This window comes from Nannobrachium achirus (assembly GCF_963921795.1).
Source record: "Nannobrachium achirus genome assembly, chromosome: 20".
Classification (NCBI taxonomy): Eukaryota; Metazoa; Chordata; class Actinopteri; order Myctophiformes; family Myctophidae; genus Nannobrachium; species Nannobrachium achirus.
The window spans coordinates 44,890,284-44,915,592 of NC_137827.1; the positions used below are offsets into that span (position 1 = coordinate 44,890,284).

Here is a 25,309-nt window from a genome sequence, read left to right on the forward strand (position 1 = left end):
GTTCTCTAGTCCCGCCTCTGCTGAACTACGAACACATCAACACTTCAAAAGAGATATCTCTCCCTCTCCCTCTCCCTCTCTCTCTCTCTCTCTCTCCCCCTCTCTCTCTCTCCCTCTCTCTCTCTCTCTCTCTCTCTCTACTGTCTATTCATTATTAAAATGATTCTGGTTGAGGATGAAATATAGAAATCAAAGAAGGCATTATAAAGAAAGTTAAATCATTGAATGCTCAGGACAGGAAAAGAAACACACATTCACACACAGTGCGCACAGTATTTTGGGGGAGAACAGAAAGAGAAAGTAGGTCATGCACTATAAAATACTATGTATTATTTTATCCCTGAGAGTGAAAAAAAAGAATACCAAAAGGACCCTTACGGGTCCATTTACATACTTAAATTGTGCTCCACACTGTCTGGAAAAGGTGTGTGCGTGCGTATGTACGTGCGCTGCGTGCGTATGTGCGAGAGAGTGAGTGAGACCCTAGAGGCATCAAAGCCAAAAAGTTGCAGTAAAGTCACCAATGTATGAACACACACGTGCACGCACACACACACACACACACACACGCACACACACACACACACACACACGCACACACGCACACACACACACGCACACGGCACATCAAGACAGATGGAGAGAAAGACAGAGACAGACAGCAGAGGAGAAACAGAGGTGAGAGAAAGAGAGGAAAAACTACTTCACAAACTTCTCCTTTCTTAAAATGAGAAAACAATGTGAAAGGTAAACGCAGGGAGAGATTAGAATCTGTACGCTTCATGTCATTTCCAAACGGAGAAAAAGGTGACTGCAAAACCTTGGGATTTGAACCACAAACATCGACCGCTCAGCCAAGAGACGGAAGCCTCCCCAGGCGGGATATCATATATATATATATATATGTCACGGTTTTAAAGAGAAACAGGACGGTCGAGAAACGGAGCACTCGGTGTGCAGCACGGGGCGGAACAAGCGGTCGCCCACAGCAACATCCTCCAGGCGGAGCCGCGCCCGCTCGATTGTCCACGACATTGCAAGCGGCACGCAGGCCAGCGGACCTTGGTCCTGCTCTTCGCCCCCGAGCACCGCAGTTACGAAGCCGTGGTGAATGCAATAGTTATATTTATGCCCAGGCCGTAAGGCCTGGGCAAGCCCACGATAAACACCCTGTCCAAGTGACTACAATGGAGCTAATGGCTAAGCTAGGCTAGGCTAGGCTAGGCTAGGCTAGGCTAGTAAATACAGTCGCAAACGAGTGACGTCAGCGCCTTCACTAGTGAATGCGAGTGAATGGCTGTCGTCGCCACCTGGTGGTGATTAGTGTGTGGTGAACGACAAAACAAGCGCTCTTACAATGAACGTCCTGCGTTACCCAAACATCCTGTAACATATATACTTATGAGCTTCGGCAGTACTACTTCTACATAAATGTCTCAATGGGAGAGGAAAAAAGTACTCATATGTTTTACTTGTAAGTAAAAGTATCAATACTGAAATGTAGATATCGTCGTTGTTGGGTGGAAATAACGTCGTATCTCCAAGTTTCAAATTCGTACGTTCTTTCGCGAAGTAAAGCCTTGCTTCATCATACAAGGTCGTCGCACAAAAGTAGTGAAAACAACCGATCTACAAGCACACAAGGCCTCGCACCGCGAGGCGTTGTGTGCTTGTAGATCGGTTGTTTTCACTAGTTTAATCATTTTTAAAATGATAAATGCAAAACGAACGGTTTTGGACATACAAGGTTTTCATCCGACAAGTAAAAGCCTGATATTCAACATCTATACTTGAGTGAAAGTATTTGCATCAAAATGTACTCATGTACTCAAAGTACCAAAAGTAAAGGTATGCGTGATTACGCGGAATCTCCCATTTCACAAGTTTTCAAACGTTTCCACATTCTGGGGAGAACATTAGCTAAAAATCTACAAGCTCACAACCAGGGCCGTCAATTGGGTATGGCAGGGGTATGCGGCTGCCATACCCTGGGTCCAGGGGGAAACATAAAAGTTACTTTTAAATATAAATCCATGAATGTCTCTTTGTCTATCTGTTCTGGTTATTATGTTGTTAAATTACAGTAAAATAACTACAAATGCAACATTTTACAAAATGGTCACTTTAACAAGGTATTAGGCTATAATGATATTCTCCACACTTGTATTCTCCCCATCTTGACAAAATGGTACAGGTGCAATTCATTATTGTTAATTGTGGCACGTTTACTATAGCCTATGCCAAGTTTAGCTGCACTTGAACAACCGTTTCGGCAGCCATATCCAGCCCAAGAAACCGTAGAAACGGCGAAAAAATTACACACACACACACACACACACACACACACACACACACACACACACACACACACACACACACACACACACACACACACACACACACACACACACACACACACACACACACACACACACACACACACACACATACACACACACACACACACAATCCTCACATCACAAAGGATAAAACTATAAGGCTATTTAGTGACCACACACAGTCTTTCTCTCAAAACACACACGCCTGCGTACTGATGGCGGCCTAGTTTGCATGTAAGACGTGTGTGTGTGTGTGTGTGCGCGCGCGCGCGCGTGTGCCTGCGTGCGTGTCAGGGTTTCTAGTCACCCCGCCTTGTAATGAGCTATTAAATGTTGTCTCCTTTCTTCTCCTCTCCAACACAAATCCTCTCATTCTTCTGGGCGTACTGTAATCCCCCTGTCGCAGGCTCAACCCCCCGTCAGCACCGCACCGCAATTACCACAATGCACCACTCCCACGGAATCACTTCCTGGTGCTAAATCCCTGCTTTTCACCAAAGCTCTTTGAAGGAGGGAGGGAGATTGAGAGAGAGAGAGAGAGAGAGAGAGGGAGGGACGTGCTGGCCATTGGGAAAAGCGGGACAACTCCCCAACGGCCGGTTCATTCCCGGCCGGTCCAGCTAGGCCGGCCATTAGGAAAAAAATTTAAATAAAATGTCGGCCTTTGTTCCATTTTGGGGGCTGGGCGGCCAACAAAGTAAATCGTCACTGTCGGGCAGAAACCTTGTATCTCCAAGTTTCATATTTGTACATTTTTTTGCAAAGCAAAGCCCTGCTTCATCATACAAGGCCGTCGCACAAAAGAAGTGTAAACAGCAGATCTACAAGCACACAACGCCTCGCGGTGCGAGGCGTTGTGTGCTTGTTGATCGGCTGTTTTCACTAGTTTAAATAATTGTTCAAATGATAAATACAAAACAAACGATTTTTGACATACATAAGGTTTCCACCCGACAACGACGAAATATAACTCATGTAATTGGCCCACTGCACTGCCACGCTTGTCACTTTGTCACAAATCTTTGAGTAGCAGCAGCGTTATAGAGAGAGATCTCTCTCTCTAGCGCACAATGAGGGCCTCTCCAACTCTTTTTCCCGGGCTGAACGAGGGGCCCAGCACGTCCCTGGAGAGAGGGCAGTGAGAGAGGGGGGGCAGAGAAGCAGAGAAGAGAGATGAGAGAGGAGAGAGAGAGATGATGTTGTGAGAGAGAGAGAAAGAGAGAGAGAGAAAGAGAGAGAGAGAGAGAGAGAGAAAGTGAGACGAGAGATAGAGAGAGAGAGAGACAGAGGGAGAGAAAGTGAGACGAGAGAGAGAGAGAGAGCGAGCGAGTGATACCAAGACAGAGAGCCAGCAGAGAGAGATTGATAGAGATTGAAAGAGAGAAGCCTGATTTGATTTATCCTTTGTCGTATACGTCGGTAGCAAAAATAGACGAAGTTTTGAAAGACTGCCATTTTGGTTGGCGTCAGTCAAGAATGGCAGTCAATGGGCTGATCCATGCCATCATTGCCAGCAGTTGTGTGTCAGGGGGGGGGGGGGGGGGGGGGGGGTTTGACCGAGCCGTCACCATGGTTATTAGCTGACGGTGTTTTCTTGCTTTCTTTATGGGTGCACTATATGGTCGAGGTCTGACAATGTGAGCCTTGTCCAAACTCTCCTGAGCATCTTATGTTCTAAGAATTGCCCCCTCTGTGTAGAAACCCATGCCATATCTCCAGTATTCACTTGATTATGCTTAGCTTAGTGTGGTATCAAGTACCGAAAATAGCCGACCTCCAAGCTCACAACGCGGCCCGCTAGGTCGGCCATTTTCACCAAAGGCAATTTTGGAAATGTCAGCCCCTGCCTCTTGATCTTCGATCTGCACGTCCCTGGTTAACAGAAACTGCTACTTTACAAGAACAATTACGGAGGCAGTTTTGCCAGTTTAAATGTGTCAAGCACAGGGAATCAATCACTATGTGCTACCGTGTTGTGAGCAATGTCATGTGGATGTCACCCGCTCCCTTTGGAGAAGTGCCAACCCATATCGTTGGCCAAACGTCCGCTGATACAGGTCCTCGTGCGGTCACACAGTGTGAGCAGGGTAACGAAAACTAGTATTGGAAAACATTTTAAGTCATTAATACTACCAGAGACATTAGATTTTAAAGGCCTCACTGCCAGCGATTTTCAGTTTTTCTTACTCTTTTCGAGAAGTGACAGAATATTTATCTACAGTACGATCGATCCCCCTTGGTGAAGACAGAGGTTATCTGAGCGGATATAGAGGCGTTTCCGCAACATTGCAGTGGTTTTACAGCTCTACAATAGCGTGTGGCTGTCGGCTAATGCTTGGTAGCTGTTGTTAGCCCTGCTATAGGGAACGCATGGGTTCTGAGGAACAACGCTTGTTCAATCTGCCACGCAGAGAGAGAGAGAGAGAGAGAGGTTTGACATTGTACAGTAAGGTAAGGTTCAGGTGGAGACATTGTGTAAAGTATTGGGCCGGGGTTCGCGTGGGGACTGAAGACTGAAGGTTTGCGCTGGATTTGAGTCCCATGCAAAGCTCTAACACACACACACACACACACACACACACACATATTATCGTTGCTGTCTGTCAGGTAGGAACCTCTTATCCCCATATTTTAAAATTTAGATTTTTTTTGCCAATGAGTGCCCTATTTGATCATACACAAAAGTATAGCAGATCTACAAGCTTGAAGCATGTCGCGTTTTGAGCTTGGTGATCTGCTACTTTTGATGTTTTAATCCGGAAAACCTTTGGACATGCGAGGTTTCCACCTGACAGGGATGTTATATTAGTACTACTACTACTACTGGAGTTAGTACGCACACGCACACGCATACACACACACACACACACACACGTTACCATGGCGAGGAGGTATGCTGCTGGCCAGCCAGGTGCAGAGTCTTGGGCCGCGCGGCGGAGCAGCTGCCTGCATTGGCGGGCCGCTCCCAGTAGGGGTCACTGTGGAACACACAAAGCACACGTGAAGAGGAATTTCGGACTGCGCTCAAAGGAGAAGAAGGAGAAGAAGAAGAGGAAGAAATGGTAAGATAATAATAATAATAATAATAATAAATAGATCGAGAAAGAAGAACAATCTAAAGGAGTGAGGAGAACAAGAAGAAAAAGAAAGACAGTGACCATCATCTCATCCTTATGTGTCCCCAGTGAAGGAACCAATGCATTACAAAACAATTCTCAGTCAGTTGACTGGACACTCATTGAACAAAAGTTATGAAAAGACACAGCAGTTGGGCATTTGCACTTCACGTGGGAAAGCCAGATATCAGCTCATCCATTGTGAATTTAAAGTTGCTTTAGAGTAGTGGTTCAAAAACTTTTTCATGTCAAGAATCCTCAAATGTATATGCATTTGGCAGTGGACCTTCATCTAGATATATAGATACCTTTATTATCCCAAGGGGGAAAATCAGTCGCCCGGAGGCAGCACAGCAGTTTAAGGTTATTTTCAAAGTTACAGAGAAGAATGAAAAGAAAAGAAATGTGTACAGTGAGTGTACACATGCAGTAAAAGAGCAAGGTACACCAAACAAAAAAGAGTGTCAAAACAGTCGACACTCATAAGTGTAATAGTAATACTTAAAAAGCAAATAGCAATACTTAAAGCACAACTTATTAATACGATCTGAAAGAGAAGATTTTTGCTGATTTTCTCACCTCCAGTGCAATTAGATCAACATACAGTACGTGGCTTCTTACTTGATAATGTATTTAAATCTATTTGTGGTATGGCACCCTCTGTCACCTAAAAAAAGAAAGCCCATTTGTACCAGATAACTATTAAAAGCCATTTGGACCTGAACGCAAATCTGTGACATTTTAGATTTGAGACACTTAAACCATTATTTTATGCTTTAACTATTAAAAAATAGCAGATATAAAAGCTCACAGCACGGCACCGAGTGCCGCACTGCGAGCTTGTAGATCTGCTATTTCTTTTGTAATCGTGCAACATTTGTGCAAGTATTTGAATATCTTTGACCAGATTCTATAAATGTCTTCCAAATCCTTCATCCAAATCAGTGGTTCTCAAACTTTTTCATGTCAAGGACCTCCAAAAGTACATGCATTTGGCCGCGGATCCCCATCTCAAAATATGTTGTTCCAGGCACCACCCAGAAGCAAATATTTGAGATATATTCAAAGACTCAAAAATAGCAGATCTACAAGGTCGCAGCGCAACACTGTGAGCTTGTATATCTGCTATTTTTCAATAGTTAAAGCATTAAATAATCCTAAATGGCTTAAGAGCACCTCTGTGATGTTACAGCCTTGTGAATCCACCATCTCCTGCACAGAGTATGACTGTGATAATTACAGCACCCCCAAAAAACCTAACTTATTTTTTCAGCAAACTCAGACATTGCCTGATAACAGTGCCACGGTGCGAATCGACAGCTCCGAGTTCTTTAACAATTCCTGGTTTGCGCTTAGCGCTAGACTAAAGTTAATTAAATGTTCTGTGGTTTGAGAGTGCTGTGTTGGTGTGGGCTGTCAGCTCCGAGTACCTTTTGGTTGTTGAATTATTTAAGTTCCCGATAAAAGGAAGCCCAGTGCGAATCATCCATAGAAATGTCGCTATAGCAAAAGATTAAATTACCCACACTCTCCAGTAATAGCAGCGCTGCCAAATAGGGCTTTTTAGTTAAACATTTTATTCATCAGAATGTCAATTCTTAGTTTGCCTTCATTAATATCTTTAACTGCCATTAAATGATTGCGTTCTCTTATTTATTCATTCATCGTCCTTTCGTCACATGCGTGTTATGCCCTGTCACGGCACAGAAATATAATGACCAACAAAGAGCAACCGATCATACACATGCATTTTGGACAGTGGTGGAAAAAGTACTCAAATGTTTTACTTAAAAGTATCAATACTGCAATACAGAAATAATCTGTTACAAGTCAAAGTCTGGAATTCAAAATGTACTTGAGTAAAGCACTGGAATTAAAATTCATTTGAAGTTTTCAAATGAATAAACCCAAAATGTATATAGGGTTGAAGTGGTTAATGTATGTTTTGTAATAATAATAAATCTACAGAGTAACTAGTAAGTTTTAAAGTAATTGCAGTGGAGTAAAAGTACAATAGTTGTCTCTGAGATGTAGTGGAATAAAAGTAAAAGTATATAAAATTGTAAATACTTCAGTAAAAGTAAATAGATTATACTCAAGTACAGTACTTGAGTAAATGTACTTATTTTATGTGACAAACTTAAAGTATCAAGTAGGGAGTACGATAGATTTCTGCTTGATAGCGAAGATATCCTGTGCAGCAATAGGCTGTCAATCAGAAACCTAAAATCTCGAAATTTAAAATGAATGCCTTACTTCATCATACAAGAGTGTCGCACAAAAGTAGCAATGTGCAGTATGAGTGTGTCAGAGAGAGAGAGAGAGAGAGAGAGAGAGAGAGAGAGAGTGTGTGTGCGTGTGTGTGTGTGTGTGTATGTGTGTGCGTGCGTGCGTGTGTGTTTACAGTGCTGAAGGCACTGAGGACGGGGCGGAGCGGCCCAGCTAATAGGATCCAACAGCTTGGTGACTGAGTATGCACACTGGATTATTTGAATTTTTACACACCCACCAAAGACAGCCTGTCAAAATGAATACGCCAATGGATTCCTCATACGGCAGACACAGAGAGGGAGAGACAGGGGATGAGAGAGAGAGAGAGAGAGAGAGAGAGAGAGAGAGAGAGAGAGAGAGGAGGAGGAAGGGAACAAGGAAAGAAGAGAGAGAGGAGAGTTGAAGGAGATTGAGAAAGAAGCAATAGGAGGGAGGGAGGGAGGGAGGGAGGGAGAAATGCAGTTGAGAGGGACTGAGAGAAAATGAATAAACAAATAAAAGACGAGAAACCAGTGGGAAAGAATCAAATATCGGGAGAGAGAGAGAGACACAGAGAGAGAGACAGAGAGAGAGAGACCCACAAGAAAGAGCAAGACAACAGACCCAGAAAGACCCAGAGAGAGAGAGAGAGAGAGAGAGAGAGAGTCATTGAAGCGGTGCTTGCTGGGAGAACATTAACGTATAAACCTCTGACATATTGTCTGAACAGATATTACTGTAAAACCCTGTTTGGCCTCTAGCTGCCTGCTTACACTCTGCTCCATGTGGGAGGGAGAACAAACACACACTTTGGCGCAAACGTTTTTTCTGTTGTGTTATAAACAAATGTGTCACTCATACATTGTGGGCTCAAAGGTTAAAAGTCAGACCTGCACAAATGTGCTATTGGGACGTGTTGATTGACAGGTGACGCGTTTAGTTTTGAGACTGGACCAGGGGTCTTCAATGTTTTCAGGCCAAGGACCCCTTAGCTCAGAGAGATATGAAGCAGGGACCCGCACAACCTGTTCATAGATTCCGTATAGTGTCATTGTTTGACAGCACAATTGTGAATCGTCAGTGTATTTTGGATTCATGTCAAGAAGACACACACACACACACACACACACACACACACACGCACGCACGCATGTGCCTGCACAAAGGAAATCAACATCTTATCCTGCGTTTCTTAAACTAAAAAAGGAGGAAAAAATATTGGAGGATCCCCTGTAGTAACTCTGAGGACCCCCTAGGGGTCCCGGATCCCCTGTTGAAGACCCATGATCTGGACTATAAGAGATCATTTTGAGTAACTGCATGATGTCGGCAAGCTGTTAGTTGTCAACTGCAGAGTTCATTTGGTATTTACGATGTGTTTGCAATCACTATGCTAGAGATTTTTACACGGAGATCGTGTGATATTTAGCGTGACCAAGAGTCGCTATTAACACCGGCTTTGCCTTTCTACACCATGAGTGGATGCATGTCATGTAAGGCCTGATGTATCCTTCACTGTATACAACAGTGACATGTAGCCACAAAAGAAAAGCCAATCTACGTGCTAACCATGCATGGCGGAATGCGACGCGTTAGCCTGTAAATGGACGATTACCGGTACGAGATGCGGTCATACGAGACAAAGCGTCTGCATCTCACAGCAGCTGTTGCAGAATATATACTGTATGTTTACGACTTTAGCTCCTGCATTTATTTCACAAAATACAGACAGAATGGACTGACGACATAACAGCTTGTAGTCACACAAGCTATAGTGCTGAAGCATTTTCCTTCACCGCGCGACATAAGCTCATGCTGAAGTTGTACAACCCACTCGAAAACTGTATCTACTTGGGGAAAAGATTCTCCATGTCCATTGACAGTCGGAAAGAAATGACTGCAATAAAGCAGAAAGCCATGCAGCAACACTCCAGATTAAACATTAAGTTTTGCAGATGTGTATGTATGTATGTATGTATGCAAGTATGTATGTATGTATGTATGTAAGTATGTACATATGTATGTATGTATGTATGTATGTACGTATGTGTGCATGTATGTATGTATGTATGTATGTATGTATGTATGTATGTGTGTGTGTATGTATGTATGTGTGTGTGTGTGTATGTATGTATGTACGTGCGTGGGTGCGCGCGTGCGTACGTATGTACATGCGTATGTATGTATGTATGTATGTATGTATGTAGGTATATATGTAGACTACATTTTTATTTAGGGACGACTTTTGCTTTTGAAGAATTATATGAAAAATCATGAGTTAATTGACATTTATACCATTTATGGTATATGCGATACAGAAATCAAAGGATGACGTTAAAGGAAGATGGGGTAGGATTAAATAAGTTTTATACTTCTTCCTACTCCCTTTTGAACATGGAAAATCATTTGTTGTTGCCAGTGAGGCTTGTTTTGACTTGCTTTGTAACTTTAATTTTAAATTAATATTTCTTTTTAACTTTGTCAATTTTTTTTTTAACATGTTCAAAATAAAGACTTTCATTCATTCATTCATTCATTCATTCATTCATTCATTCATTCATTCATTCATAAGTCTTTAAGGTGCACTACAACTGATCTTGCAAGATAGCGAAAATGACGTTGGAGTCTCTTCCTCTTGTTCCTACAGCCATTTTGAGAAAAGACAAAGCTGCTCCCCGGATTTCTGTGTCCAGCATTTGGCTCGCACAGGCTCAGACCACGTATTCACACGTCTCCCTGCTTCCTCTGTCGAGGCACCGTGCGTGTTCAGTGACGGTGTCATTTCTTCTCAACTGCTCAGCTAAAGCAGTGAGTCACTGAGCCTGGTAGATCAGGGCCTTTTCTTCTTGTTGTTGTTACAATGACTCAGGAAGACATCTCTGCTGTGTACTCAGTCTGACCTCAGAATGAAACAGAACATTAAAGGGAGATCGGCACAACTCCCCGGGAAGAGGAGATTACACAAGTTGAATGAGGAGGCGTGGGTGATAATTAAACTCTGGAGAGTGTGCAAATGCAACCAAATGGACCCATACGGGTCCATTTGGTCTCAATTGCACATTCTCCAGAGTTAGAGGTGCAATAATTGACAACATTCAACCACTAGACGTTGCATTGCACTCCACACATCACTACTAAAACCTCTGCCTCATAGGGCTCCAGATCTCCCCGAATAGCGTCTAGGAGGCAGCTGCCATTCAGCTAGAGCGGTGCCGCCTCATGCGTCACTCATGCATCATCAGTCTGTGGCTGCCTCCAATCAACTGTTAGGGGGAAAAGAGGTACCTTCCCCGACCAAAACAGAAATGTTCTGTAAAAGACAGGCGAATCTGTCAGCGAGTCGTGAAAAAGAAAAACACAGTCGGGCACAGCCATTGCAATGAGCGAGGCTGAAGTTTGTCCCTCGCACCAGTTGTTTAGAGCATAGAAATGGAGAAACTAGATCCAGGCATAGAAAACAACCAGAAAAGCGATCCCACCGCCATTGTTGTTTATGTGCGGTCCAGATTTGAGACTATAGCGTTACGGGAGCTGCTGCTACTGTACACACCCGCGACCACCCCCTCATCTGCTCATACAGGTAAAAGAACAAACGAAAGAACAATCGAGTGAGCGCGCTCGTTCAAAGCGGTAAAACAGTTAAAGGGGGTTTTCACTGTGGAGGTTGGACTGCGTCAAACCCAGATAGCTACTGTACAAGCACAGTCTTCTACTGTAGGCCACTATACAGCAAATAGAAGAGATGTTGCATCATCTATCCTCTATGCTTACCTCCCTTTCTCCCCATACCTCTATCCATGCCCCCCCCCCCCACACACACACACACACACACCAAAACCAAAACAACCATAAGAGGAATGACTGAGTATAGCATATCAACACTTACACAAACACGTGCACACACACAAGCCCACGCACACACACAGCAGGAAGATGTAAACAACACACTCAACACGGTCATGCACTCGACAGAAAATCTATAGATTTAGAGTATAAGCGTACACACAGACACACACACACAATTTTAAATAGACACAGACAAGCATGCAAACACACTATATTTATACACATGAGCGTGCACGGATGCTTGCGCGCTCACACACACACACACACACACACACCCTATCAGAGCAGGGCAGCAGCAGTACAATAGGTTTTGCTGGGTGAGGCCATGGTTAAATTGCACACAGTGAGCGGCAGATTTGGACCATTTTTCAAGGCCGACTATATATTACAAATTGGCTACCAGTGCATTGTCTGAGATTACACACACACAGACACACACACACACACACACACACACACACACACACACACACACACACACACACACACACACACACACACACACACACACACACACACACACACACACACACACACACACACACACACACACACACACAGAGTGAAAAACTAATCCAGGCCTGTCCTATTGTGGAGTATGGAGCCATAGAAATCTGGCCTTTCTGTCTCTTTGAACCATTTCCCACAAATAAACCATGTGATTGAAAATGTGTCAGTTTAGCAAGCAGCACCTCTCGCTCTCACACACACAAACACACACACACACACACGCACGCACGCCTGCGTGCAAACACACTCACTCAAACGCACACAAACACACACACAAACACCCGTGTGCTGGCTGTGGTGAACTCTGGGTTCGTTATGAACACGTTCCAACACTTCCAGGGCAGGTTCAAATCCATAACCCAGGGGTACACACGCATGCATGCACATGTGCATGCACACACACACACACACACACACACACACACACACACACACACACACACACACACACACACACACACACACACACACACACACACACACACACACACACACACACACACACACACACACACACACACACACACACACACACACAGAAAAAGACACATACACATTTAGTGACAACACGAGATGAACTGACATGCATGTCGTTGTCGGGTGGAAACCTTGTACATCCAAAACCATTCCCGTTTTTAATTATTATTTTAAAAACTAGTTAAAGTAGTGTAAATAGACGATCTACAAGCACACAGCGCCTCGTTGAGCTTGGAGGTTTCTGCGCGACAACAGCGACGATATACACACAGATAGAGAACAGACACGCAACACACAGGTAGAGCAACACACACACACACACACACACACTCACACGCACACTCACACTCACACTCACACTCACACTCACACTCGCACACGCACACGCACACTCACACTCACACTCACACTCACACACACAGGGGCTCCCCCCACCCCTCCCCAGGCGGGGGGATATATTGGGATATATTCTATGTGTTTCCACTTCAGCCGGGCCGGTCTTGCTTCAGTGCTGCGGTAAAGCTGGCCGGGGTCCTGGGACAGACAATACACACTATACCTATACCAATCCCGGCATACACACACACGCGCGCGCTTGCACACGCACGCACAAACGGGAACGTTGGGAAGAGACTTGCACAGCATAAACGTCAAATAAAATACTATGGATTGAAAAAGCCCAAAATATACCGTAGCTGTCGGTCAGAAACCTCTTATCTCCATATATACATATTTTCCCCCCCATAAATTAAAGGAGTAGTTCACTCCCAAAATGACTTTTTTTTTCCTGTTGATTACTCACACCATATGGAGACTCCCAAGACAACAATTTGATTACAATAAATGTACCCCCATTGATTCCTAATTATTATTGAACTCAAGCCTCCATGGCGTGAGTAATCAATAGAAAAAAAAAAGTCATTTTGGCCGTGAACTACTCCTTTAACGCCCTACTTGATCATACTACAGCGTCGCACTAAAGCATAAAATGACGCAGATTTGCTACTTTTTATGCTTTCGAATTTGAATCTTGAAATACGTTTTGGAGATTTGGACTCATGAGGTTTCCACCCGACAGAGCCGATAATAGAGTGAGAGAGAGAGAAAGAGGGAGGGAGGGAGGGAGGGAGGGAGAGGGAGAGGGAGACACAAAGCCAGGGATGGGCGAGAGGGGGAGACATGAGAAAGGGGGGGGGGAAGTCAGGGGGGGACGAAGATTTACGATTCTGTCCCTATCGGGACATAATTCGGACAGCGTTGAGTCGGCTCAAGCGGACATCGCAACGCTCGACGGGGCAACTCGCTCGCTGCTTGGCGGTGTCTCAAGTCCGCTTGAGACGGCGGACTCCGCCGAAAACAAGCACTCCTTTGCAAGGCTTCTCCTATGGATAAAATAATAGCTTCTCCTACAATAATAGCATTCCTGCACGCTGTGAGACGCATCGATGGTCAAATTTAATACACTGCACCTTTAAGGGCATATTATGTAACTTTGCCCTGTGTTTACATCGGTGGTTCTAAACTTTTTTTCATGTCAGGCACCCCTAAATGTATATTGTATTGTATAAAGTGGTTGAAATGCTTGTGTTAGCAGTGACAGTAGATGGCAGCGAAATAATATAAACTCATACAGGAGTGGAATGAATAATTAAAAACCATCAGTTAATATAAAAAAAAGAGACACGATGCCAAACACTTCAGGTCCATAAGAGGAGGTCAGGTAATACACGTTCTAAAATGAAGGGAATAACAGCATTATGCAGCTCCTCTGTTCTCTATTATGCCCACTTCATGTCAGAGAATGGCTGGCGAGCATTAATCTCTGGAGAGTTGTTATTTGGACATCTCTCTTCACACACGCGCGCACGCACACGCGCGCACACACACACACACACACACACACACACACACACACACACACACACACACACACACACACGCGCACACACACACACACACACACACACACACACACACACACACACACACTCAAGCGTGCAGGCACAGGAGTGGGCATGTCAGCAGAGAGATAAGAGAAATCAAGCGCTCCGCAGGTCCGGGCAAAAAGGTCACGCTGACATTCAACGAGAGGAGAGGAGAGGAGAGGAGAGGAGAGGAGAGGAGAGGAGAGGAGAGGAGATCTACAAGCTCTGCAGCGCTATTGAAAAATAGAAGATATACTGTAGATCTGCTATTTTTGAAAAGTCATTTTTTCAAAAAAGAGTAGATCTATAAGCTCGCAGCGCAGCACTCGGTGCTGCGCTGTGAGCTTGTATATCTTTTAATCCGTAAATACTCACTCACAACAGAGCAACACTTCATTCAATTCTCTTACAGCATACCGTCGCTGTCGGGCTGAAGTTGAACTCCATTGATCTCCATTATTATAGCTGTTCGTGTTTTTCTGTAAACTAACGCCCTACTTGATCATACAGTGCCGCACCAAAGCATCAGAAGTAGCAGATTCCCCTTCTTTTATGGTTACTTATTGTTATTAATACTACTAGTCCTGATGGCCGGTGGGTATGCACAGTATATGAGGGATTGAATGCAGGAGTCTCACAAGTAATGTTGGAGAACCCAGACCGTTGCCGTTGGGAAGAACAATCACCTGTCTGTGATGTAGGCGTTATTTCAGCATGCGGCTGTCACCATGCTCATCTCCAAATTTGGGCATTGTTTTAGCAAACGGCTGTTACCATGGTGGAATTGTCACCATGCTCATCTCCAAATTTGGGCATTGTTTCAGTGGTCAGACGGACAGACATTCAGTAACTTAATAGTTAGATTGTTCTCGTTGCTTTTCTTTTTTCTTGTGTGGTCTTCGTGGTTGTCTGTTGGCAGCTCAAGGTAAAAAAGAAAAAAGAAGAAAAAAAGCATGCATTCTGAACATAATGTTTTATAATTGAGATTGCACTGAAAAAGAAGAAAAGGCAGATCTGCAAGTTGGAAACGCTTGTAGCTCTTCTACATTTGATGCTTTTGAATTTCAATCCTGAAAAGTAACCGTTTCGGACGTAGCCTTTCAGAAAGCTCACGAACACAACAACCACGGTCCTTAGTACAAACTCAAAGACACCCGTGGGTGGTCCCCGGTGGATGCACTGTGGTTATTATTATAGGCCACGACCCCCATGACCCCCAAAATAATCATATTTTACCTGGGGACCCCCGCACCCTGACGAGCACTAAGAGTTGAGGAATTACATTTTGTATAATAACACGTATCTATTTCTATTGTGAAAATAGCAGATCTACATGCTCACAACGCCTCACAACGCCTCATGTAGATCGGCTATTTTCACAATTTCTGCCTCTAATATTTGACAATGTGGCCAATGTTTAATTTGTTGCGCATTAATAGTTAATCATCTGGGGACCCCCAAGAATAATTTGGGGACCACCCTGGGGGTCCCGACCCACAGGTTGAGAACCGGTGCATTACAGTATGCCACACCGACATGTCAAACACACACACAGGTATACGAGTGTGACTAAATAAATCTGTTGAATGTGTAGCAGAACAGCGAGCAGACACAGAGCTAGAAGGGGAGTGCAGTGCAGTACAGAACAGCACTGTAGTCCAGCAGTCAGTCTCCTACACTTTGTCTATAGAGATTAAATATTAAAAGAAGCTCTCTGCCCCACATCAAACAACAATCTCTCTCTCTCTCTCTCTGTCTCTCACTGACACACACGCGCGCACACCTACGAGTCAAAACACGCACGTGCAAAATCAAACTCGCACGCGGTCTCTTGTAGACACAGACTTGCACCTGGGCGCGCGTGCACGGCGCACACACACACAGGCGCTGCACTGACAAAATTCCCTACTGTGATGCTCACTCACCTCTGTAGTGACAGAGAGAGAGAGAGAGAGAGAGAGAGAGAGAGAGAGAGAGAGAGAGAGAGAGAATCTCCCATTTCTCTGTTCTTCACCTCTACTCTGTTCTAGCAGAATACACAGCAGGATGAAATAAACAAGACAGGGAGAGAGAGAGAGAGAGAGAGAGAGAGAGAGAGAGAGAGAGAGAGAGAGAGAGCGAGAGAGAGAGAATGTCAGAGAGGGAGATAAGAAGAGAGGACATGGGAGAGGAGAGACAGATGGCGCGTGTGCGTGCGTGCGTGCGTGCGTGCGTGCGTGCGTGCGTGTTTGCGTGCGTGTGTGTGTGTTTGAGTATTGCATTAGACCAGGGGTGTCCAAAGTGCGGTCTGGGGGCCAAAAGCGGCCCGAGGACATATTTTATACAGCCTGCGGCTTCATTCTTAAATTGTATAATAAACGGGCCTGCCAGCACGGTCAAACTAAAAGATTTCCGCAGGTTATAATTTGTGAGGATTCTTTGTTCCCTGTTGTCTCATTCTGAGGGGGTCAAAGAAAGGATATTTTATTGTATTTTTTTACCTTGCACGTTTGATTTGGTAATAATAAGGCTGAGTTATGCGTTTTGTTCAGAGCACACACCTGACAAAAGACCATTGAAATTAATATTGACGACGATTAAATAAAGTATGTGATGCGATGCATATGTATGTGACTTTGTTATGGTCCGACCGAAAGTACATTATGTCAGGAGATGTAGTCGGGCCTTGGGTGTTTTGATATTTTCTAATGTGGCCCCCTTTGAAAAATGCTTGGACACTCCTGCATTAAAGATAAATAGACATTGTTGAGGAAAAGTGACCTGGTCCTCACAAGAGAAATTGTTGTTTTATGGTTGATAACTATATATATATATTTTAGATATGGGTTTATGATTCGGAGAAGATTCAGGTATGGGTTTAGGGTTAGAGATGTTTAGAGGTTAGGTTTAGGGGTTGGAGTTACAGTATGTGTGGATTGTAGTTAGCGGTGTACCGCTCTCACGCAGCGGACGATACCGTAGCTGACCTCCAAGCTCGCCTATTTTCAATCAATCTTTGTCCCGTTAGATTTTCACCACTTTAGCAGATATACAAGCTTGTAGATCTGCTATCTATTTTTAAATCCTGAAAATTTGTGCAAATCTTTAAATATATATTTTGTAAAGCTAACCTTTTGTAAATCTTTGCTTCTGGGGGGGGGGGGGTAACTGGAAAAAAAGTATTTTGAGATCCGTGGTCAAATACATATAATTCTAGGGGTCCTTGACATTAAAAACTAAAGAAACATACGTTTTTCAGAAAACCAAAAGACTTAATGGGTTAAGTCCTCACAAGTATAGTAATACAAACGTGCGTGAGTGTGTGCGTGCGTGCGTGTGTGTGTGTGTGTCGGGTAGAGCGTGACAGAGGGACATAGAGATAGGGGAGGAGGCGAGCGGAGAGAAGGGGGGGATGATAGAATAAAGCGATAGAGATGAGAGAGAGAGAGAGAGAGAGTGAACAGGTGGTAGAGATAGATGAACTGAGGCAGAGTCACGCTGTCTTCCACGCACACACAATCTACACACTCCTGACCTCCTGCTGGGAGCTGCTCACACACACACGCACACATGCACGCACGCACACACATACACACAGGCATGCGCGCACACCCAGCAACAACCAGTTTTTCTGTTAAAATGGAGGAGTGATTACAGTGTGTTTTAGCTAAAACACTGTCCTATTCCTCTCCTTATTGTTCGCACGCACGCATGCATGCACACACACACACACACACACACACACACACACACGCGCACACACACACACTTACTGTACACACTCACTCACTCGAGACTGACAACCCAAATCCAAGTCTAAGTCAAAGGCCTGCCACTCACTGCCACAGTTCGCGTGTGTGTGCATGCGTGTGCGCTTGCGTTGTGTGTGTGTATACTATTCGTGTGTGTGCGCATGCGTGCGTGTGTGCGTGAGTGCAGTGTGAGCTGGTGGTGGATCTTTGTGAACAGTGATGTGTGACAGAGAGAGAGAGAGAGAGAGAGAGAGAAGAGAGAGAGAGAGGGGGGGATAGAGAGAGGGATACCAATGGAGAGAGATGGACTGAGTGATGGAGAGAGATATGGATTCAGAGAAAAGAGGGATAGAGGAAGGATTGATTTAAAGCTAAGAGGCCGAGGCACACTGAATATAAAGAAGACACAAAGAGAGAGGGAGAGAGAGAGACTTGAGTTTCCCTACAGCTGTGTGTTCTCTCTGTCTGTAAGTCTGTTTTATTCCATTCATTTCTAATGGAACCTCCGTGATAAACCCCTCCTTTTCCCGTACAGAATTTGCATTATGAGTACGTAGAACCTTTTTTTGTAAAGTGTAAAGTTTGCCAAATCCTCATTGACTTGTTGAGCTGAAAGTTTCTTGTCAGTAGAAGGTGAAATGGTGACATCTGCTGGGCCATTAACAGGAACAGCAACCTTAATGAGAACACAGAACTGGCTTCATTTCCAGTGAATGACACCTGCCCCTTGTTTAAACCCCAGCCAGCATGCTTTTTGTGGGGAAAGCTTTCGCAGAAAACAGCCGATTGTCAGGCTCACACCGCATCGCATGTTGTGAGCTTGCTGATCGGCTATTTTCCCGAAAACGCTTTCTCCACAATAACAGAAAACTTAAAAGACACAAGTATAGAAGTATGAAACTAGAAATACTGTTCCTACGAAAACAGTGTGGGCTCGCATGGAACACCATGTATGGGCACAAAGATCTACCCTTTGGCTGCTCCTCATTGGCTAAGGGCCCTGCCTTTGTACTGTCTGTAATTTTTTTGAGGAGAATAACCTTGGTCTATAAAGTTTTGGTATAACATACTGATATAACATACTGGTCTCGAACCCACGTGTTGTTGTTATTTATATCAGGTCGCACTTGTTGGTGGTGATGTCACCAAGAATGCTGCTCCTCATTGGCTAAGGGCACTGCCTTTGTACTGTCTGTCATTTTTTTTAGGAGAATAAACTTGACCTATAAAGACTTGTTATAACATACTGGTCTCGCCTTTCAGCGAGCCCACAGATAATGAATTTTCCTTCCGTGTACAGCAGAGGGAATATCGCGCATCACACCCAGACGTGTGGAAACGAGGCGAGAGAGAGAGAGAGAGAGAGAGAGAGAGACAAAGAGAGACAGGGAGCCCGTTTGACACCCGACAGAGAGAGTTGGAGATGTGATGTGTAGATCAGTGGTGAAGTGTGCTGTCACCTCACTACCAGCTCCACACATCACTCACAGTCAAAGGCTCGCTTTCAACCCCGCTGTCCCCGTTCTAGGCATGATGTCCTCATAGGCTGAAAATGTTCAAGGAGGATCGAAATGGTTCAAAACTTTTCATGAATCTTTTGCCCCATAGCAGTGGGGCCTTTTTCATATCTAGGTCAATTATGTTTTTCCGGCATTTGAGCCATGGACCGTGGTTTGATGAGATTTAGCCTATCAGACTCAAAACATAGGATTTTGTCCACATATCCAATCCACACTATATTGATGTGTTACCAATAGGGGAGATGACAGGCAAATGTTGATCAAAATAACAATTCTTCTACATTCTCTAATTGTGTAGACATCTTGTAAACCAGTAAGACTTCCTAATCGGGAGATAAGCGACCATCAGGTAGCTTAAAGCAACCTCATGGTGGCGCTAAAAGAGGGGCATGTGAGAGATCAGGGGCGGAGGATGTGGTTTGCCAGCCAAGGAGTGTGTGTGCAAAGTTTGGCATAGATAGGGGCAACGGTGCCGGATATACTGTAAGAGTAGGACCAAACATGTGACGTGACGTGACGTGACGTGACGTGACGTGACGTGACGGACAGACAGAGGGACTGACTGACGGACTGACTGACTGACTGACTGACTGACAGGCAGCTGGTGGAGGTTTTCATAGTAACTTGCAGGTGTTTAACAATAATTTAACTCTTGAGAGTGTAAAATGAAACCAAATGGACCCGTAAGAGTTCAAGATCTTTAAGGGTCCATTTGGTTAACAACTCTCCATCATTTAGCTGGGGACCACCTGGAACCCCCTCAAGGACCACCTCAACCACTGCCCTATAGATCTGCTACGGCAAGACTTGTACAACAAAGTATAAAACGGAGCTCAAGTGTGATACGACGCAATGCGAGTGCCGACTAGCCGACACCGATTTTTTTTTTTTTTTTTTTTGCATTCATAAGCCAATAATTCGAGGAAACTCTGTGTAAATGGTAAATGGTGCATTTATATAGCGCTTTTATCCAAAGCGCTTTACAGAGATTGTGCATTACATTCACCCATTCACGCACACATTCATACACCGGTGGCGGAGGACACCATGCAAGGCACCAATTAACCTACTCACCGGGAGCAATTAGGGGTTCAGAGTCTTGCCAAAGGACCCTTCGACATTAACTCAGGGGGAGCCCGGATTCGAACTGGGAACCCTTCGGGAACCCTTCGTGCTCTAATAACGGTTTCTCTACCCCTGAGCTATGCCGCCTGTGTGTCTCCATAGGGAACCACTACTGGACTTGTATTCAAGTCTCCACAACATCTCAGAGGCAAATATACTTTTACTCCACTACAATTATTTGAAACCTTTAGTTACTAGTTACTTTGTAGATTGTGATTATTACTACAAAACATACATTAACCACTTCAGCCCTATATACATTTTGGCCATTTGAAAATAGCCGATCTACAAGCTTGCGATGCGATGCAATGTGAGCTTGTAGATCTGCTATCAGCTGAGCCCTCAAGTGGTTTAACTCTCGGAATGAAACTTAACTGCGCGAACGAACGCATGCACACACATTTACTATTTTCTCTGCATCACTTTTTCCCCACCATTGTTTTTTTCATACCATCTCTGTCTCTCTGTCTCTCTCCCTCTCATTTGAGTAGAGTAAACTGGAGTGCTAGCTGGTCCAAATAAACAATCCACTGCAGTGTTTTTTGCATGAGTTGGCCTACATGCAGGTGCTTAACAAAAAAACATCCCATCAAGCATTGACATTCCCAGGTATTGTGAGGCGGAACGGTCGCCTGTGGCGTTTCTAATGTAGGTGCGTGTGTCAGCAATATTCCTAATGACAGTAAACTAATGTTACAACCGTCTTGCGCCTTTCCTTTGAGAACCACCACAGATTCATAATAAAATGTAAGTGAAATAATTTATACAATACAAGCCTATGTCCTTGACAGTGGTGGACAGTAGCAAAGTACTGTACTTAATTACACTCCACTACATAGTCAAAGACAAATATTACACTTTTTTATAATACTTTTAGGAAGGGAAAATGATGCTGGGTTTTAAATCCTTAAAACCCAGCATCTCAAGCAGCAGCATGACGCATTGTGAGCTTGTAGATCCGCAATTTTTTGGCTAATGTCATGGACGCTGAGGGTTCAAGTGGTGCATTATAAATGTATATAGATTTGTCTATTTGTTCATTTTTAAATGTGACTGACCACTGTTCATGTCAGGCCTAGAATTATTTAATGCTTTAACTATTGAAAAATAGCAGATACAAGCTTGTAGATCTGCTATTTTTGAAAAGAATTTTTTTTTTTTTGAATATATCTTTTTAAAAGTGAACATTTGTAACTCAAATATTTGCTTCTGGGTGGTCCCTGGAAAAACATATTTTGAGGTGGGGGTCCGCGGCCAAATGCATGTAATTTTATTTATAGAATTTGGACAAAAATATTCAAAGACTTGCACTCTGTGCCACGCTGTGAGCTCGTATGCAGTATCTGACACAGATTTGCTTTCAGGCCAAAATGGGTTAACCATGGAGATGTTCAGTTAGTGTAACTAGCTGGTACTATAGAGAACCAACAGTGTAGTTTCAGGTGAGGGACAGTAGTGTTTTTTAACCTTGCAGGAGGAATCCATTTAAATCGGCTGTGTAAAAAAAACAGGCTGATAGAATCACTCCGTTTAATGTAGAAGGAAGACATTAATTTGTTCTTCAACTGATAAAACATTCCTTATATGTCTGTCTCCTTTCTACTCATATCGGTGACTGTGTGTGTGTGTGTGTGTGTGTGTGTGTGTGTGTGTGTGTGTGTGTGTGTGTGTGTGTGTGTGTGTGTGTGTGTGTGTGTGTGTGTGTGTGTGTGTTAAATGATAAATTGACTAATGTGAGTCGTTATAATTCAGCGGTCTGTGCCTGCGGTCGCCGTGCCCTTCAACTCTCAGCCAATCGGAAGCGTTGCCGAGCCCAAACCCACCACTCTCATTGGAGGATGAGGAGGGATGACCACGCCCGATATTCAAATGAGATGTCTGGACAGAGATGGAAGCAGATAGATAAGTCTCTATCCTTCTCTCTCTCTCTCTCTCTCTCTCTCTCTCTTGCAGTCTATTCCTTCATCCTTCACCTTTCTGTCTTCTACCTCGGTGGTTCTCATCCTGAGGGGTCCCCAAATTATTTTTGGGGGTCCCCAGATGGTTAACTTAATGTGAAACATTGTTTTCTCACTCAACATTAAACAAACCAACATAAAGTTTAAGTGTATAGAGGGCATCAAACATTGGCCAAATTGTCAAATATTAAGAGGCAGAAATTGTGAAAATATTTTTAAAATAGAACCGTGTTATACAAAATGTAATGCTTCAACTCTTAGTGCTCGTCAGGGCGGTGGGGTCCCCAGTTAAAATATGATTATTTTTTCGGGGTCGCGGCCTTAAAAGGTTGAGAACAACTGCTCTCTATCTCAGGGGTCTTCAACAGGGGGTCCGGGACACCTAGGGGGTCCTCAGAGTTACTAGAGGGGGTCCTCCAAACCTTTGAGTGATAGTTTTTTTCTCCTTTTTTATATTAACCACTTGAAACATAGTTTCCATATTCTGAGAACTTTAGCCAAAAATAGCAGATCTACAAGCTCACAACGCCTCGCGCTTGCCCCAGCACCCACTCTGTAGAAGCTTGTAGATCGGCTATTTTCGGCAAAGAGGCTTGGTGCAGAGGGGGAAAAAGAGCAGACTAAGTACAGAGTGAAAGGTCAAGTTTATTAAGTATTGACGGTTCAAGTGGTTAAATATCTGAAAACACAAACTGACATGAATCCAAAATACACTGATGATTGTGCTGTCAAACAATGAAACTATATGGAATCTATGATAAGGTTGTGGTGGTCCCTGGCTCCCTGCTTCATCTCTCTCTCAACTAAGGGGTCCTTGGCCTGAAAACGTTGAAGACCACTGCTCTATCTCCTACTCCTCCTCTTCTCCTTCCCTCCACTCATCCTCTCCTCTTCATCTCTCTCTTACGTTTGTCTTCCCTCCTTCTTGCTAACGATTTCCTTTCGTTTCATCCCTCTCTCTCCCTCTGGTTCACCATCCAGTCTCCCCTATTCATCACAATTTAGGCATTTAACAGACACTCTTATCCGGGGCGACTTGCAATAAGCAAGGTACACATACAAATGAAATGCAGAGAGACAGCGTATTGCCTCTGTAATATAGGATCACAAGTAAACCAACAAGCATCAGTCTAAACAATATACTATCAAAATGGTAATCAGTACATTGAAACTATAGGATGGAATACCAGGTAAACCATGAAATAAAGGTGATAAAGCATTAGTCTAAAACAGGGGTTCTCCAACTTCTTTGGCTCGGGGCACCCCTATAAATATATATTTTTTTGATCCGAGGCACCCCTACATTATATTCATAATTTTCACTCCCAGCACCTTATATTTATGGCATATTTTAGTGATCATGTTGCGAGGAAGACGTTGAGAAAATAGCCATTTTGGTTAGAACTTTGTACTTTAAAATGATAATAAATATTCCAAACAAATTCAAAATAATATCAAATTATCTCACGGCACCCCTGGACTGCCGTCACGGCACCCCAAGGTGCCCCAGCACCCACTCTGAAAACCCCCGGTCTAAAGAACCTGATAACTAACTTAACTCTGTTTTCATCCCTTCCTCTCACTCCCTTTTCTCACCCGTATCTCTCCTTCACTTCTCCCTCCCTTCCTCCTCCCTCTTGCGCTTCAATCTTCTCTTCTTAACTCTCAATCAGTCTCTCTCTCTCTTCTCACTCGCTTTCCCCTCTCTCCCTTTCTCATCTCTCTCTCCCTCTTTCTCTCTCTCTCTCGGTCAAAGAGAAGCCGAGGATCGCAGAAAAGTGAGGAAGCAACTTGTTGAAACGCAGTGAAAACAACCTCCGGTCTGTCAAGGTTTGCTGCCGAGTCGACACGGAGCTCTGCGCATCAAACGCAGGAAAATCTGGCTTTTAAAACAAGACGAGGAGAGAGAGAGAGAGAGAGAGAGAGAGAGAGAGAGAGAGAGAGAGAGAGAGAGAGGAGCCATGGGCGGAAAGAGGAGAACAAGCAGGAGGAGGGGAGCGAGAGACTGCGAGGAGAAGAAGGCTTCGTCTTTTCTCTTTGTGGAGTCATCTGGGGATAACCGTCAGAACCATTTAAGATGTGGAGTTTAAGAACAGAGAGGTGGTTGGGAGGAAAGAAAGAGGAGCCTGCGGTGAAATATAGACGGGTGGACGTTTTATCTGAAACTACTTTGTAGTAGACTTTGTGTATTTGTGAATATTTGGAGTGCAAAAAAATAAACAAAAAAACAAATGGCACACGCATGCACACGCATGCACACATGCGTGTATTGTTCAGGTATTGATGCTTCAGTCCATGCAAGGAGCTACAGTACAGTATGTTACATATCGTTGTTGGGTGGAAACCTTGTATATCCATAACCGTTCGTTTTGTATTTATCATTTTAAAAACAAACTAAACTAGTGAAAACAGCCGATCTACAAGCACACAACGCCTCGCGGTGCTTGTAGATCTACTGTTTTCACTACTTTTGTAGTGCTTGTAGATCTGCTGTTTTCAGTAGTTTAGTACA

The 25,309-nt window shown here is 44.0% G+C and overlaps 1 protein-coding gene across 1 annotated transcript in view; it reads right to left on the reverse strand.

Annotated features, from left to right (window-relative positions):
• The window catches only part of npas3 (neuronal PAS domain protein 3), a gene marked incomplete at both ends in the record, with an annotated part of 476,542 nt that overhangs the window by 340,534 nt on the left and 110,699 nt on the right, over positions 1–25,309 (reverse strand). The window contains one exon of the mRNA XM_080750653.1: positions 5,219–5,317. Coding sequence (XP_080606779.1) covers positions 5,219–5,317 — 99 coding nt within the window. The remainder of the gene's footprint in view (positions 1–5,218; positions 5,318–25,309) is intronic.